The sequence below is a fragment of the Tyto alba genome, unplaced genomic scaffold (genome assembly GCF_018691265.1).
Source record: "Tyto alba isolate M040663 unplaced genomic scaffold, T.alba_DEE_v4.0 Super-Scaffold_23, whole genome shotgun sequence".
In the NCBI taxonomy this organism is placed as follows: Eukaryota; Metazoa; Chordata; class Aves; order Strigiformes; family Tytonidae; genus Tyto; species Tyto alba.
The window spans coordinates 27685735-27701748 of NW_024881297.1; the positions used below are offsets into that span (position 1 = coordinate 27685735).

The 16014-nt window shown below is 62.2% G+C and overlaps 1 protein-coding gene across 7 annotated transcripts in view; it reads right to left on the reverse strand.

The window, feature by feature from the left end:
* The window catches only part of LRP1 (LDL receptor related protein 1), an 89190-nt gene extending 74298 nt beyond the window's left edge, over positions 1 to 14892 (reverse strand). For 4 of the 7 annotated variants that reach the window (XM_042796430.1, XM_042796429.1, XM_042796428.1 and 1 more), the window contains exon 1: positions 14711 to 14888. In XM_042796430.1, coding sequence (XP_042652364.1) covers positions 14711 to 14783 — 73 coding nt within the window. In that variant the 5' untranslated portion in view covers positions 14784 to 14888. Of the gene's footprint in view, positions 1 to 14710 lie in introns of all 7 variants that reach the window. The other 3 variants (XM_042796433.1, XM_042796434.1, XM_042796431.1) reach the window with 2 other exon arrangements.
* Between the last annotated feature and the right edge of the window lie 1122 nt (positions 14893 to 16014).

Here is a 16014-nt window from a genome sequence, read left to right on the forward strand (position 1 = left end):
CCAGCAAGGGGTTCCCAGCCTGCTGCCTCATACCATCCACTCACAGCCCTGCAGGGTTGCGTCTACATGGGAGAAGAAACCACAGCCAGGACAAGATGTTGTTTTGCACTGGAGACACCGGTCCTGGAGCAGAGATGCTCACCAGCAGCATGGAAGATTAGCCCCTCACTTGAAAGCGTCATCCCTAAGGACCAGCACCTACACTTTGCAGAGCAGCCCTGTCTCCAGGGATGGCTGCGCTCAGACCGGAGCAGAGCAGGTCCTGCCACTGGCAGCAGCTCCCCCATGCAGGAGCAGAACATGTGGGATTTCTTCCAAGCACTGAAACATCGCTCGCGCACGCTCTGTCAGGCTGCACGTGGGTCATGGCTTTCCTCAAGAAAAGCCGCCCCCAAGGACACACACCCGCCTCCGCAGAGGTGGTGATGCTCCGGCTCAGCTCTTCCCTCGGCACAGGTAGACCCCCAGGGAGCAGTCCTGCCACTCCTCGCCACCTCCGGGCACGTTAACCTGCCATAAAGCTGCACCTGAACCCGGCTCAAACCACCGACCGTCCCCCCTTCTGCCGTTCCCAAACACGAGGATTTCGGCAGTGCGAGGCCTCGCGTTTTCTAGAGCGGCTTTCGCACGACGGCCACCACCGTGGCTCTGTGCAGGAGGAGGGAAGGAGGTCGCTTCCCCCCCCCCGGCAGCCAGCTCTCCGGGCTCCTCGGCAACCCCACGCGCTTTCTGTTCTCGCACAGCATGTTCCCAGCGAGTTAAATGGCCCCAGAGTTAAGTGTCGAGATGCCTCGGTGCCAGGTGGACAATTAGAGAAGGTATCTGTTAATGCATCCTTCACACGGAGCCAAATTTCTTTCGGAAAGCCAGGCGGCCGCCCCAGCAGAAGCGGCAATGGCAGCGGAGAGCAGAGCTCCAGCTCCGGGCCCGAGAATAAAGGCGCCTTCATGCAGCGCACAATGGGCAGCTCAAAGCGGGGCAGGACAGCTGCGAGAGCGGCCGTGGAAAACACGTCCCTCCTTGGCAGCCGGAGGAGAGATCCCTGCTTAGGAGTAATTCAACAGAGGGGAAAAAACGGTACTGAAAAAATGGCCCAAAAATGGCTATTTGGGTGCAAGAAAGGGGATGCTGCTTCTCCAGTCTGGGGTGGGAGCAGGCCCTCTGGCCAGGGCACGGAGCTGCCCATGTCTGTGGGACGGGGACCGAGAGCCCGGCTGCACCTCCCGCCGTCCCATGGCACAGGCAGCCCGAGGCTTCGCCTGAAAACAGCTGTTAAAGGAACACAACAAAACACATTGCATTTTTGCCTAAAGCAAGAAATCGATGCTTCCATTTAAACAGAGTATTTAGGGAGGCCAGCGAGCAGGAGGTCTTCACCTTGAGCAGAAGCCAAATTACCTTCAGTGCGCAGATGAGTATGGCATAAAAACCTAGATAGGCTGGAAGCAAACCACAGAAATATTAAAGAACTCCTTCCCCGAGCAAGCCGTACTTTCCTCTTCAGCCCAACTCCTCCTCCCCTCCTCGGGAGGAGGTGGCCAGCTACTCCTTTGCAAAGGAAACAGTGCTGGCCATAAATATGGACTGGAATGAGCGTGATTTGCAAAACAGATGTTCGGAGGGGGGGGGAGAAGAAAGCTTGAGAGGGAGAAAAATAAACCCACTCCACGTTCCTCCCAGGTGTCCATCCCCAGCTCCTGCACCCGCCAGGACGTCGCAGCAGGGAGCCAGGGGGGGTCTGCAGAGCCCCCAGCCAGCACCCCGTGCCCCCGCAGCGACGTGCACAGTGCACCCGGCCGGATGCTCCCAGCTCCCGACCCTGCACGCGCTGCACCTGGGCGAAACAAAAATCTGCCAGGGGGTTCTGGAGGGCGAAAGCTGGGCAGGAAACCATCAGACCCCAGAGCCCCAGCGAGCAAAAGCGGCACCCACCGAGCTCCAGCCCCGCCGAGCTCATCGCCATCCCGAGCGCCTCGGCACGACGGGTGTGCCAGCGCAGGCCGAGAAGGGTTAACACACGCCAAGGCGCAGGGGAAGCCGCTGCTACGATCTGCTCTGCTCCCCGTTACTGTTTTGGCCAACGTGGGCCACTTTTGGCTGATTGCCTTCCGCAGGGGAGAGCCTGTCCCGTCAGCCAGCTGAACAACACATCTTCGTCCCACAGTCCCTCCTCTTCGCCGTCCCCCCCTGCAGACTCGAGCTCTCGAGCCATCACTCTGCCAGAGCATGCCACGGCTCCAAGGCCACTCTCCCCAATAACAGCCAAGCCCATGTCCCCTGGGAGACCCCCCCAAAGCGCTGGCACAGAGTCCCATGGCACCAAGCTGGAAGATTGCCCAAGTCACCCCATTAACCAAATACAAAAATCAGAGTCCCTTATACTTTCATTTTTAATTTTTCTCCCTCACGTCATCCATCCTTTGTCCTTGAATTTCAGAAAAAAACACAGTTTGTTCCTTTTCTGTGCTTTCAGGACTCTCCAGATTTCCCAGAGTTTCTGTGCAGCCACAGGACAGGCACCAGGGAAGGTTAAATCCTGGAGCACACACACACCCTTCGGCTCTTTCGTGCTCCCTTGGTCCAGGGCCTGAGGCTTGGAAGAGAAGCCACGAGCTAAAACCCCAAATCCCCGCAGGGGCACAGCTCGCACTGTGCAGAAATCTGTGCAAGATTTGCAGCTGACAATTTGTGTAAATCTGCCGGGTCCTTGGGCTCCAAAAAGCCAGGCAGGGCAACGGAGACATTTCAAATAACAAAACCTAAAGTTTGCAGGCACATTTTTTTCAAGGGGACAGGGAAAGGAAGGCTTATTTGTTTGCTTTGCGTTTAAATACAAGATTTCTAAACAGTTCAAATGCATTTTTGCAATTCCTCCATCCGGCCCCTTGAACGGGAAGATTCAAACCAGATCCGCTGCTCCATCCCAGCCTCCGCTTCCATGAATGACGTTGCTGTGCACTCCCGGCCATTCCCGCCGGAGAAGCCGCAGGTATGTGCGGCTGGGCTGGGGGGGAGGGGCCCGTCCAATTGCTAAGTAAATATTGACTTTAAAATACATCTATTTTTTTTTCCCCTTTTCAAGTCTGCCTACTGCATCTAAATCACGAGGCATTAACCTCCTCCTTCAAAAAAAAAAAAAAAAAATACAATTTTGAGAAGAAAAGCCCGCCTCTGCTTTGCCAAGGAGACATTTGAACAGCAGCAAAACGCCATTCATAGGAAAGGCTCTGGCTGGAAAAACGTGGCCCGGCTGAGGACGCAGCGGTCGGAAGGGCTCCTGAGCGGGTTTGCAACTCGCCTGGTCTTCAGAAACACCGAGGAGGCAAGCTGAAAACAGCAACAAAAATCCAACCACAGCAAAGCGCCAGCAGAACACCCGAGCATCGCTTGGGGCTCCGGTCCGGCACCTTCCCTGGTTTCCCACCTCCAGCTTCTGCCCACGTGCCCCAAACCCGACGCGAGGATGCTCTGAGAACCGGCGGGAGGGTCCCATCCCGGGCACCCCCAGCCCCGTGCCGGGGCACAAGCGGGGCCATCACCAGGAGGGGCAGGCCAGCTGGGTGCTGTGCGAGGCCAGGAGCCGGCCACCCCGCCGGGGATAGCCCAGCCCCTCACCCAGCCGTCCCCAGGGACCGACTGTGCGCCCCGATAGCCCCTTCCCACGCCGGCTGCACGGGGCCGTGCTCTGCGCACCCTCCCATTGCCCAAACTGGGTGCTCCCTGCGGCAAGGGACACCAGTGCGTCCCCCGTCCCCCCCACGGGCACAGGGGACACTGGGGAAAAGACTGGGAGAAACTGGGTCCCTGCACTGGGTACCCTGGGGTGCGCCAGGGAGGGGGAGCCTAGCACCCCCATATCCCCATCCGCTCCGGGGACAACGCCAGCTCCCGGCTCGCTCCGGGCAGCGGAGTCCCCATGGCGGGGGGCAGGGGGAGGTGATGCAACCCAAGGGTGCAAGGAAACCCCGGCAGAGCCCTGGCACCCCCAGGGTCTGTCCTGGCGCCCGCCCAGCGCAGCCCCCCAACACCTCCACCACGTGCACTGGGACGGGGGGCTTCCAGCAGCTGCGGGACCTGCCGTCACTGCTGCCGAACGCAGACAAAGGAGGAGAGGGGAGGGAGGAAGGCCGATGGCTGGGAGAACGCGTCCTCAAGGGAGGGTGAAAGATGGAGGCTGCCCAAGAGCATCCGTCCCCGGCGGGGAGGGGGAAGGGGAATAAAATCATCTTGTGGCTCCCAAGGGCTGCTTTCATCCCCCGACAGCACCGCGGTCACCTGACTTCAAACAGATCCAGGGGGAGACGATTTAAATGCGAACACGCATCAGGAAATCTGGACACGCTGGGAGGAATGTGCTCCCCCCGCCCGCCCAGCCCCTTCTCCTTTCTCCTTCCCCTCCCGCTCCCCGGGCTCCGGCAGCTCCACCGTCTTCAGATGAAATGCATTAAAATAAAAAAAATTAAAAAAAAAAAAAAAAAAAAAAAGGCGGGGGGGGAGGAAATTTGCATTTTAAACCAAATTCAGAAGCTGGGAGATTGGCGCTGGAGCGCGATCCCCCTTGTCCCCCTCCTGCCTCCAGCCCCACTGAGAGGTCCACAGAAGAATGAGCTGAAAAATGGCAGGAGATGGAACCAGATGAAACGAATCCACAGCATTTTCAGAACTAGAGGGAAAAAAAAAGAAAAAAAAAAAAAAAGAAAAAAAAAAAAAAAAAGGGAGCCTGATCATACAAAATGTGGCGGGGAGGGGCAGAAGGGGCAGGCTCCAGCCATGCAGTGGAGGGTGTTTCAAGGAAGAATCACGCTTTTTTTATTTCTTTCTCTTTTTGCAGCTTATCTGCAATTTAAATGAAAAAAAGGAAAAAGAAAAAAAAAAAAAAAAAAAGAAGAAAAAAAAGAAAAAAGCAGCCAAGAGAAAGGGGCTTAAGTCCTCTCGGTGCAGTTGGACAGGCTGCAGCCGTCCCTGGCCAGCAGCCATCCCTGCCGGGGGGACGCCCCGCTCCCCCTGGCCCCTCTCCTGCCCCAGACAAGGGCTGGGGAGGGGGCAGCGGCTGCGGGCAGGAGACTCCACCAGCCAGGGGAGGCCCCCCTGCCTCCTCTACCTGCTCAGAAGGGTTTACTCCCTTTATTTATTCTAGCAATAAGAAGTGGGATGTTTATACCCTCGGCAGTTGGGAACCCAAACAGAATATAGTGTTCTGCACTGGAGGCAGTTATTTATGGCTTGTGGCTAAAGCTGATAACGCTTCCTCCAGAGACCTGCCTGCATTGTGCAATAAAGCAATTGCGCATTATAGATTAATAGGCATTTCATCTGGACAGCTGAATCAGGGGGCAGGACGCTGTCGGAGCTCAGCAGCAGAGCCTGGGGCCGAACGCAGCCGCAGGGGCTTTGCTGGGGCAGGAGGGTGCTGCGCTTCCTCCTGCCCGGGACGGGCATCAGCTCGCCGAGGCTTTCAAAGCGCTGGAGCCAGGCCAAAACCATTGGCCTTAATTCATTAGTCAACTCAATTTCGCTGGCTTCGCAAATAAGGACTTTGTCTGAGATGGGGAAACGGAGCAGAGCAGCTATTGTGCCCGGGGAGCGGGCAGAAAGGGCCCTTTGAGAGGACACTCTGCCGGAATAAAAGTCACTTTTATCCCAGAATAATTAGCGTGCTCTGAGTACACTAATTATTCCAGCATAAAGGGACTTTTATTCCCGAGCAGCACATCCGCGCGGAGAGCTGCACTGGATTTGGGTCCACCTGCCCGTGTGAACGCAGCCCCCGTGTCAGGGGCGACTCGGCCAGCCCTGACTCGCGGGGCCCGTGGACGTGGGGACCCAGTAGCCACCTTGGGGTGTCCACCCCTGCGGGTCCCAGCCGGGATACACACGGGGGGGGGTCCCACCCCAGCCAAGACAGGGAGAAGCCACCCACCTCACTGGCCTGCTCTGCCCCCCAGGAGACATGGGGGGCTCCAGGAGGCTGGAGAGCAGCGAGGAAGAGGTGAGGACATGGAGCCCCAGCTGCATCTCCAGACACCAGGTCCCCTCCCGAGGTCCTCTGGGGACCCCTGTGCCACGGGGAGCATCTCCCGGCTCTGGGGAGGACAAGGTCACAGAGCCACCGTGCCACCCGTCGCACAACACCAGCTCCTGCTATTTCAAGGTCTCCCCAGGGGAAAACAATCCATGGCAGCGCCGCGGCCCTTCCCTGCTCCTGCCAGAGCTCCCTGCCTGCCCAGGGCTTTCGGCCATCACCTGCTCCCATCCCAGTCCCCAAAAGCCAAACCATCAGCCCCGTGGGGACACAGCCCCAACAAACTGCTGCCTCGCAGCTGGGGTGAGGAAGAGTCTTCCCGCCGGCGCTTTCCAGGCACAGGCTACACGGCAGCTTCCACGGCAAGCACGTGTTCGCCAGCGAGGCGGCGGTGCGGGACGGCGGAAGGTTTGGGGTTTCCTTGACAGGACGCCTCGGGAAGCCACATCCTGCAGCGGCTTCGAGGTGGCTTTGCAGACTTGCAGCCCGTGGCACCTCAGCACCCTTGGACGGCCACACAGCCCTGCGGCTCGAGGGGCTTCACGCTGGAGCTTGTCCCTGCTCGGGTCCCCTCGCCACCATGCCAGCCTGGCACCATTCCTCCTGCCACAGCTCCAGCTCCGGACATCGGCATCAGGCGGTCGACCAAGCCCCCGTGCCAAGAGTTCTGCAGAGCCTGGCAGTGCCCACAAGCCACAGCCACCGCCAAAATGGCAAGCTCCGAACCATACCGGGGCAGGGGGGGGGGAAGCCCAACAACAGAGCAAACCCTAAAGCCACACGCGGGGCCACCACAAAAGACCTGGGCCCGTCACTGCTGCTGCTCGGATCAGCTGTGCAAACCGCAGACACCCAAGCCAAGGGACAGGGGCGGGTTTGCACAGCAGCACTCCGCTCCCAGGCACCTGCTCGGCTGCATTTTAAAAGGTAAAGGGGAAAAAAAAAAAAATATCCTTGGCATGGTGAAATGTCCCATCTGTTTATAACTGGTGAAAATTATTAAAGAGGAAACCAGTATGGTTACGTCTGCTCTGATGCTGTGCCCCAGACGCTACCCTACCCCTTGGCATCTCTACCAGCGTGGCTCGGCTACGCCAGCAAGGAACTGCTCCCCCCGCGGCATCCTGGATGCCCCGAGGTGGTTCCTACAAGGTCAGGGGATCCTGGTTTTCCTGGTTTTACCTTCTGCGAGTTGCAGAAAAAGAAGCTTTAAGATTTTATGCAGCCGAAAGGGTGTGGGGCTGGGCCGGGCAGGTTTTGAGGGATGATGGCGTCAGAGCAGCTGTGAAGGAGAAGACCATGCTGGTGAGTAAGCACGGTGCTAGGCTCCAAATCTACTCTTCCACGGGGAAAACATGCTCCGGGCCGCAAGAGGAGACTCTGAGCGAACCCATCTGGAAGGGCTGGGGGCTGCAGCGGGAAGCGGGGCCGCCGTGCAGGCACCGACCCAGGGATGCTGAGCTGGCCTGGGGCTCTGGCCCTGCCAGGAGCAGCCCCTGGGAGCAGGCAGGGGACGTGTCCCACAGCACGGACCAAGCCAGGGGCCCATGGGCAACTCAGCTGTTGTTTTCAGAGGGGGGAGGAAACGTCCCTCCTTGGAAATAACCTGGGAACCACAGGTCCCCGCTCAGGGGCAAAGGCAGCGGCCGGCCCCGGGACGGAGACGCAGGCACAGCCCGGCTCTGTGCGGCGTTTGCCCCCGGTGCCCCGCAGCATCCGCCTGGACTGCTGGGAAGGCAGCCGCCGCGGGAAGTATTAAACCCAAGTGCTTCCTTTTCCAAACAATAAAAAGGCACCACAACACCCGCGGCGCCGGGAGGAAACCTTTAGCGGCCCTCTCCCCGCTCCCTTCCCCAGGCCAGCCGCCCGGAGGGACGGGGTCCGGCACGGAGCCAGCACAAGCGCCCGGGAGAGGACGGGGTGGCCGCAAGCGCGGCGCGGTTCGGGATCCCACTGCCCTCCGGGTCAGAGCCGCCCCCCGAGGATCACGCAGCAGCCGGAGCTGCTCTCCCAGCCACAAACTAGGATGGGCACAGCCACGGGGCACTGACACCAGCACCTGGGGATGGGCAACACGTTTGTCCCCAGGCAAGGCCACTCGGAGCGGTGGCGGGGGGGCACAGGGAGGCAGACCCCCCCCATCAGCAAGCTGGTCTGGCACCCGCAGAGCGGAGAGGGGCAGGGCAGGCAGGGGAGCGTACTGCTGCTCCCCGGTGCCGCAGCATCACGAGCGCCGGCGTCCCCGCGCAATCCTTTAGGCCACGATATTCAAATTCTGAGCACAGCACGAACAGAAAACCACCGGGCACATCTGCAGGGGGCCGGTGCGTGCTGCTGCGGCATCGGGGGGCTCTGCCCCCCCTGGGGTGCAGGAAAGCAGAGGGAGGGGAGCCCAGGGGGACTTAGCCCCAAAGAGCCCGACACAGCAGCAGCACGAGGTGCAGGCAGCCTGGCGCAGCCCGTCTCGGCAGCGGCACGAGCAGCGGAGACGCTCGACTGTTCATCAGCTACAATGAACCGCTGTGTGAATCCGGGGCCCGGCGAGCGCTCGGTCCCCGCGCTCAGACGGCTGCAGCGGCGCCTGCAAACAAAGAGCTGCACCACATTAAGTAAATGGACTAGATTGATGCGTTTCAAAGCTCTCGGCAGATTAAAATAACAATTTGCCTGGCAGCCCACAGCAAACAAAGCCCAGCCACCCCCCAGCAAGGCTGGGGCAGGGGAGCAGCAGCGTGATGGCTCAGAAAGCCTTCATCCCCCCCAGCTGAAATCCTCCTCCTCAGTTCAGTCGCCAAGGGATGGATACCAGAGTGCCAAGTCCAGCAGGAAGTCCAAAAGCAGGAATTACTTCGCTTGCCGCCCCACACCACAGCCCCATTATTTACCAAGCGAGCCACACGCTCCTGGTTCACCTTGCCCTTCACCTGCCCGTCACCACGACCATCAACGCCCGCCCATCCTTGCCGCGATCTCATTTGGAGGAACAGCATCTTGCAAGAGGCTAATTAGTCCACTCAATTAAAGATGCAACTTCCAACTCAATTAGACTCCCTCCCAGCCATCTGCAATTCCCACTGGTGCCTCAGTCCACACATTTTGGACATTACAGACCTGCTCTCACCTTCCCCGCAGGCTGACACTCCCTGGAGCCGAGGTTGCTCTTCTTGTCCCTCCCCTCATGGCACCGTGACCACAGTCCCACCGGAGAAGCACTGAGCTGGCAGCAAGGTCATTATCCAACATTTCAGTTGCCAACCCCACACGCTCTTCATTTCAAGCAGTGCTGGGACCGTCTCTGATCCTGCAAAGCATCTGCATGACTGCAGCTCTAGTCTGCTCCACTCCCCTGGCCAGGAGAGGACATTGTGAGTCTATATTTAGCCCCAGAAATGGCTGGACTGCACTGGGGAAAGCAACCTACCACAACAGAGTAACATCCAGCAAAACAGTCCTCATGGCCCACCCAGTACTTTTCCTTCTTAAAATAAGAGGCACAGAGTGAAGAAAACAAGAAGTTTGAGCCGAATTAGAAAATGCTGAAAATATTTGCTGCTGCTTGCCGCTGGCAGGTCAGCCTGCCAAGGTACATTAAATGGAAGTGACTGAAAAGTTAAGTCAACAGCAAAACCTGGTCTGTAAATAGCTTGAGTCGGTCTTGCACTGGCTTGCAAAATCCAAAGGAGAGGAAAACACGTCCCCTCGAGAAGGAGCTGTGGTGCGGATGGAGCCGACACTCTGTTTGGGAGAGCTGGGGGAAGATGTTGCTGGACACAAAACCTCTCCAGGCACTCGGCAAAGCCCCGGCACGCACCGCTGCGGCCACCCCGGCTGCCCACGGGGTCCGGCACGGGGTGCAGCGGGTGTGCTCCGCACCCCCAGGGATGGGACCACCCCACGCACACACAGCACGTGGTCCAGCACCAGCAGCACTACCCCAGTGCAAAATGAGGCTCGGTGGCCTCTGCCTGCTCTGCTCTGCACGGCCGCGATGCAAACAGGGCCCAGAAATGCGCACGCACCCCCCCAACCTCCCGGGGAACAGCAGCTGCTTCCTGGGGAACAGCAGCTGCTTCCTGGGGAACAGCTCCAGCACCAGCGACAGCAAAAGGGGACAGGTCACCGGAGGGACCCCAGCCCACAGCTCCCGGCCGGGGGGTCAGCACCCCGCATAGAGAGGGACGTCCACAGGAACGTGCCAGATGCGCTCTCCAGGAGGTGACAGAGATAAAATTCAGACCAAGCACAAGGAGAGTGTTGTCTGCCTGGCAAAGCAGGGACCACCGGAAGGAAACAGGCAGACGCATCCACCGCTCACCAGCTGAGTCAGCCATGCTGCCGCAACCAGGAGCTGGCACCATCTCCAAGGAGCCCGTTTCCCAACCCTGGGACCGCTGAATTCATCCAGGCATTTCAGACAAGCCCCGCAACTTGTTGGGATGAGCCAGGAGTGGGAGGACTTTGCACTTGGCTGAGGCACTGCGAGCAGGGCTGTGGGTTGGCCAGGGGGTCTCAGGGGCACAGAGCAAGAATTTCATCTGCAGGGTTGGCAGAAAGAAGGTGCTCGGCATCAATCTGGGAACTGAAATCATTTAAACGCCTGGAAGAGGAACCTCCTGCCCCACGACAAAGCTGCGGTCTCGCCTGCTGGTTACCATCACGCAAACAGTGCTGACTCAGCAGGACCGCAGCACAGCCTGTCCCACCCTGGGCACTCAACAGCTCCTGAGGATCTGGCCCTGACCACGTCACCCCAGGTTGTCCCACAGTTTCGGGAAGGACCCCTGTGCACCCCCCTTCCCAGGACAAAGGGCACTTGCAGAGGCACGTGCCCCCTGCGTCGTTTCGGAGAGGCTCCTCCTGCTGCCAGGCCATCCATGGGGAGCACGGGAAATCACCCCAAAAGCACAGCCAAAACCCCACGGGGCCACGGGTGGTCACAGACTTTGTCTCAGCTCCTCCTGCCTCCCAGGCCACTGGTGGCACCAAACCCCCAGCTGCGGGCAGCCGTCCCCAGGGGAAGGTGTCTGGAACGGGGGAGCAGTGGGAGCACGGGGGCAGCCCCGCTACCTTGCAGAGCCTCCCCAGCGCTCGCGAGATGGTGGCGAGGCCTCAGCAGCAGGATCCACCTGACAGAGAGAGCAGCTCCCTCCTCCCCGCCACCGGCTGCTCGCGCTGCCGCGGCACAGGAACGAGCTGCGCAAGAACCCGCCGGCAGAAGCGCCGGCACCGGGCAGCCCACGGCGCACGTGAGCGCTGCTCCGCAGACCCCCACGTCCCCAACATCCAACCCGGCTGCCACAGTCACCTCTACCAATAGTAACGATGCTCCCGGTTTCCAGGCAGGCAACCGGTCCTGCCCCAGCGGGGACCCGGCCACACCGGCCAGGCACAGGCTGGTGGTGAAGGGGAACAGATTAACATCAAAACAGTCAGCTCCTCCAGAAGAAGAGGATCTGGGGGCCAGGGCCTTTGAGGAACAGGGAGGACCGGGGTGGTTTTGCTCCCCATCAGCCCAACTGGTACACGACACTGGAGGAGAAGCATCACCAGCTGGAGAGCTTGAGCAGCCCCCGCTCCTTCCCCGTTCGCAGGCTCCCGCGGAGCACATGGAAATGGCACGGAGAGAAGACGAGGGGCGAGTGGTGGGGCTGAGACATCAGAGACGAGGGGGATGCCACAGCTGCTCCCACCTCCGCACCACCCACAGCGCCCCAAAACAGCTCTGCAAGCAGTGAGAAGGCAACGCCTCAGCTTCACCCCAAAACGGGCAGCGCTGCTGTGCTGTGCCAGGGATGCCGAGCTGCTGCCCCATGCTCTCAGTGTCAGTGCACATCACCGGACAGCGAGCATGCGAGACGGGGGCCGGAGCCCAGTCCGCTGCTCTGGACACTGCAGCAGCACCAGGGCACGCTGGCATCCCATGGCACAGCACCCACAGGGCTCCCAGAGGGAGAGGGTCTCCCTGGGACACTCCACGCAGGGATGCCGGGCACCCTCCCCTTCCCACCAGTGCAGAGTCCCCACGGCAGCCCCCCCAACAGCTCCTGCCTTCTCCCGGCAGCCCCCAAATACCCCTCTCTTCACCTCTGCTGAACCCAGCGCGGTCTGGGCACGTCCACGCACGCCCAGGGAAATGGCACGCACACACACGTGCACACACGGGCACGGGCGCTCCCCTGGCGTGCACGAGACACGCCAGACCACCAAGGCGGTGAGAGGGAAGCGCTGCACCTAAACACCGCAGCCACCCTTAACCACAGGTATTTCCAAAACAGAAGCAGGGCAATCCCTGCCTGCCCTCGCTCCTCTCCCAGCTTTGCCCACTGATGCAGTGGGACCCAGGGAGGCTCCAGGCCGCCCCGGCAAGCGGCAGAGCTGCTCATGCAGACAGGAGCCATGCACCAGTGCCCTTTGTCCCCCTGAGAGAGCTTCCCCCCTACCACCCTCCACCCCATCACCTGGACTTTGCCTCCCCCTTCTCCTGCAGCCGAAGCCAGGAACAAATGAATAGCTTCCAGAGCTGCAAACTGGGGCAGCAGGTGATTGGGAGTTGAGGCTCTGGACAAGGACGGGGACCCTGCACCCCACTCCCAGGGGCACCCAGGCAGCACCAGCTCTGCCAGAGTTTCCCCAGAGCCCCACTGCACTGAGCTTGGGCAGTGGAGACCTGTATCAGGGAAACCAGAGCTGGGCTGAGATGGCTGGGCCAAGGCACCAGCTCAGGTGCCACCTTCTGCTTTCCAGTCAGCCCAGCTGGCACGGGGGGTCCCAAGAGCCCCCCTCTGCATCCTCCTGCCCACAGACCTTCACAGCTCCTTCCCCAGCTCTCTGGAGGACCCCCTGCCCTGCCAGGCTACCCAAGGCTCCGTGGGACAGAACGGCCCCTCACCCCCAAGGGGAGCCCCTCGGGAGGGGAGTGTGCTGCTGGAAGGAGGGGGGCATCTCCGCACTGGCTTTTGCCCCGCGCTCCAGCTCATGGGGTGTAGAAGAGGATGGAGGAACTTCCCTCCAGCACATCATCATTCTGCAGCCTCGTTTCCAAAGGCAACGGGAGCTTATGCAATGAGTGATGCCTGTCCCTCCCGCCCCCACAAACTTCTGGATCTGCCGGCTGCTCCGAGCCACCATCGAGCAGGGACGATGCCTCCAAGGCCCGGGGTCCCCAGGAGCGGGGTGGGAGCCAGTGACCCCGGTGGGCTCAGCTGTCCACTGTCCCCTGCATGGCTGAGCCTGCCGAGTCGGTGCCAGTGGGTCAATCAACCCTGCGCTAACGACTGCACGGGTGTCAGCTGAGCGGGGGCAGCTGCGGGGTGCAATGAGCTGCTCTGCTCCTGCCACCTCCCTTCAAGGGACCCTAATTAAGTGCCCAACCTCCAGCAGGGCAAGGAGGGGCTGGCCAGATGGAAACCACAGGCTCCAGCCTCCCGGAGCCCCAGACTCTAATCTGGGGCAGGGAGCTGGCATTTGCCCGAACCTCTTCCTCCTCCTCCATCCCTCTGACCTGGGGACGGGTCAGGCGCTGCCACTGCCACGACACCAGATGCCAGCGGCTTCACCTGGTTCGCTCCAAGGTGGGCGAAGAAAGGGGACAGAAAAATCTTCCCCAAAAAAGCCTCACCAACCAATTGCTCCAGTCTCTCACCTCTGCCAGGCCATTCCCACCTGGACAGAGGGAACCCATAAGAGAAAAACCAAGAGCCGACTCAGAACCCCCATCGCTCCCCTTTTAAAGGGAAAAACAGCCCCCTGCCCCACGCATTCAGGCATCGCGAGGAACTTCTCCACCGCCGGTTCCCGGCTCGTTCGGCTGCCAGCTCCAAAACACGCTCACGCTGCCAAGAGTGGCCCCTCGCACATTGAAAAGCCCGGCCATTGAGCTGACGAGCTCGCTAAAGTATTTACTGAATAGATCAATAAGAGCAGGGAACGAGACGTGCGCAGCTTGGAAAAAAGCGGCTGGCAGGGGAGGCTGGACAGACAGACAGCCCCATCGCTGGGTAAACATTTTCCCAGTGCCACCAGACCAGCCACGGCCAAACTCCGCAGCCAGGCTGTGGCGGCTCCGGGAGCAGGAGCAGCCCCAGTTATGCAAGAGCAGGAGCTGGGGGCGAGGCCGGGCTGTCACGGGTGGGAGCGGGGAGCGGGGGGGACCCCGGCCCGCAGCGACCCCCGGCCTCCGCCGCGGCGCCGAGCGGCAACTTCCCTGCGTGGCTGTGGGGAAAACTTTGGATTGCAAAGGAAAACGGGATGGCGGGGCGGGCTGAAAGTCGCCAGAAACCGGCCGAGAGCGAGCGGCCAGGCGCGGCTGCGAGCGGGGCCGGGGCGGGGGACGCAGCCCGGCATTGCGGCGCGGCCGGGGGGGCGCGGGGAAGGACGCGCCGCCCCAGCCTGCTCCCGGTGTCCCCCGGTTCCCCCCCACACACCCCGCGGCGCGGCGGGGCCGGGCTGCGCCCGCTCTCTGCTTTGTCACGGCGGCGCTGCCCGCCGCGGCGGCGGGGGGGGACGCGCGGCCCCTCCCGCCCCCCCCCCCCCCCGCCCCGGCCGGGCGCTGCGGCCCCGCCGGAGCCCCCGACAGCGGCCGCGGGGTCGCGCAGCTGCGGCGCTCCCGCCGCCGGGTGTCCCGGTGGGGGGGGGGGGGGGGGGTAGGGACACCGGGAGCGGCCCCCGCCCCGCTGGCCCCAGACTCACCTTCGAGGGCGCGGGCGGCGGGCGCGGCCAGCAGGGCCAGCAAGCACCCGGCGAGGGCCAGCAGCGGCCCCATGGCCGGCGGCGCGGCTGCGGCTCGGCGGCGGCTCCTCACGCCGTGCTGCCCGCGGGGCGGTGCGTCCCGGGCCCGCGCACCGACATCCGCGGAGGGAGGGGGCGCGGGGCGGGGGCGGGCGGGCGGGGGAGGGCCGGGCCGGGGCGGGCGGGGCGGGCGGACCCTCCGGGCTGGGCGGCGGCGGCGGCGGCGGCGGGTTTGGGGGGGGGGGGGGGGGGTGGGGGGGTGGGGGGGGGGGACGGCGGGGCGGGGGCGGGGGGCTGCGCGCGCCGCCGCCGCGGCGGACGGATGGAGGGATGGATGGGGCGCGCGCCGCCGCCCGCCCCTGACGTCACCGGGCGCGAGCCGCCGCCGCGCGCGAGGAAGGGGGGGAGTGAGGGGGGCGGGGGGGTGCCGCGAGTTAGGGATTGGGGGGGGGGGGGCTGGTGTCAGACGCCACGCAGCGCGCATGCGCGTGCGGTGCCGGGGCTGCGGCCCCCGGCCGGGCTGGGTACGGTGTCGGTATGGGATGGGAACGGGATGGGTGCCCTATAGGTATGGGATGGGTACGGTACAGGTACAGTATGGGTACAATAAAGGTGTGGTGTGAGTACAGTATGGGTATGGTATAGGTACAGTAAGGGTATGGTGCGGGTATATTATGGGTACGGTGTGGGTGTGGGGTACAGTCTAGGTACGGTGTGGGTACGGTATGAGCCGGGGCAGTGTCTGCCCGCGGCACCGCGGGTCCCACACCCACGCGCGGTGCCAGGGGCACATCCTGCGGCACCACCCCGCACCCCGGTGACGCTGCTCCAGGCCCCTGCCCGTCCCTGCCAGAGGGGCCCCCACGAGCTCGGGGCTGCCACGAGCGGCCGTGATCCGGGGATGGAGAACAAACGGCTCCGGGGACGGGAGAGCTGGGACACAGCCAGGACCTGCGGGCAGCGGGGCTGGGGCCGAGCCACTGCACCTCACAGTTCCACGGAGACCCTGTGGGGAACAGGACCGACCCCCGGGGCCAATGCCTGAGCACCACTCGGGGGGCCTTCTGCAGAGGAAGGGACCCCCCAGGGTCGCAGAACAGCCCTGGAGGTCCCTGCGGGAGGGAGCCCAGGACTGGGGGAGCAGACCCCTGATGAGTGGGGTCCTGTTGCCGTAGGGCTCAGCCGCGGGGCTGGATTTTGCTTTGCCCAAGTTCAGCCCTCGGCTGAGGCTGAGCCAGCCGCCACGCTCACCGCGACGGGCCCGA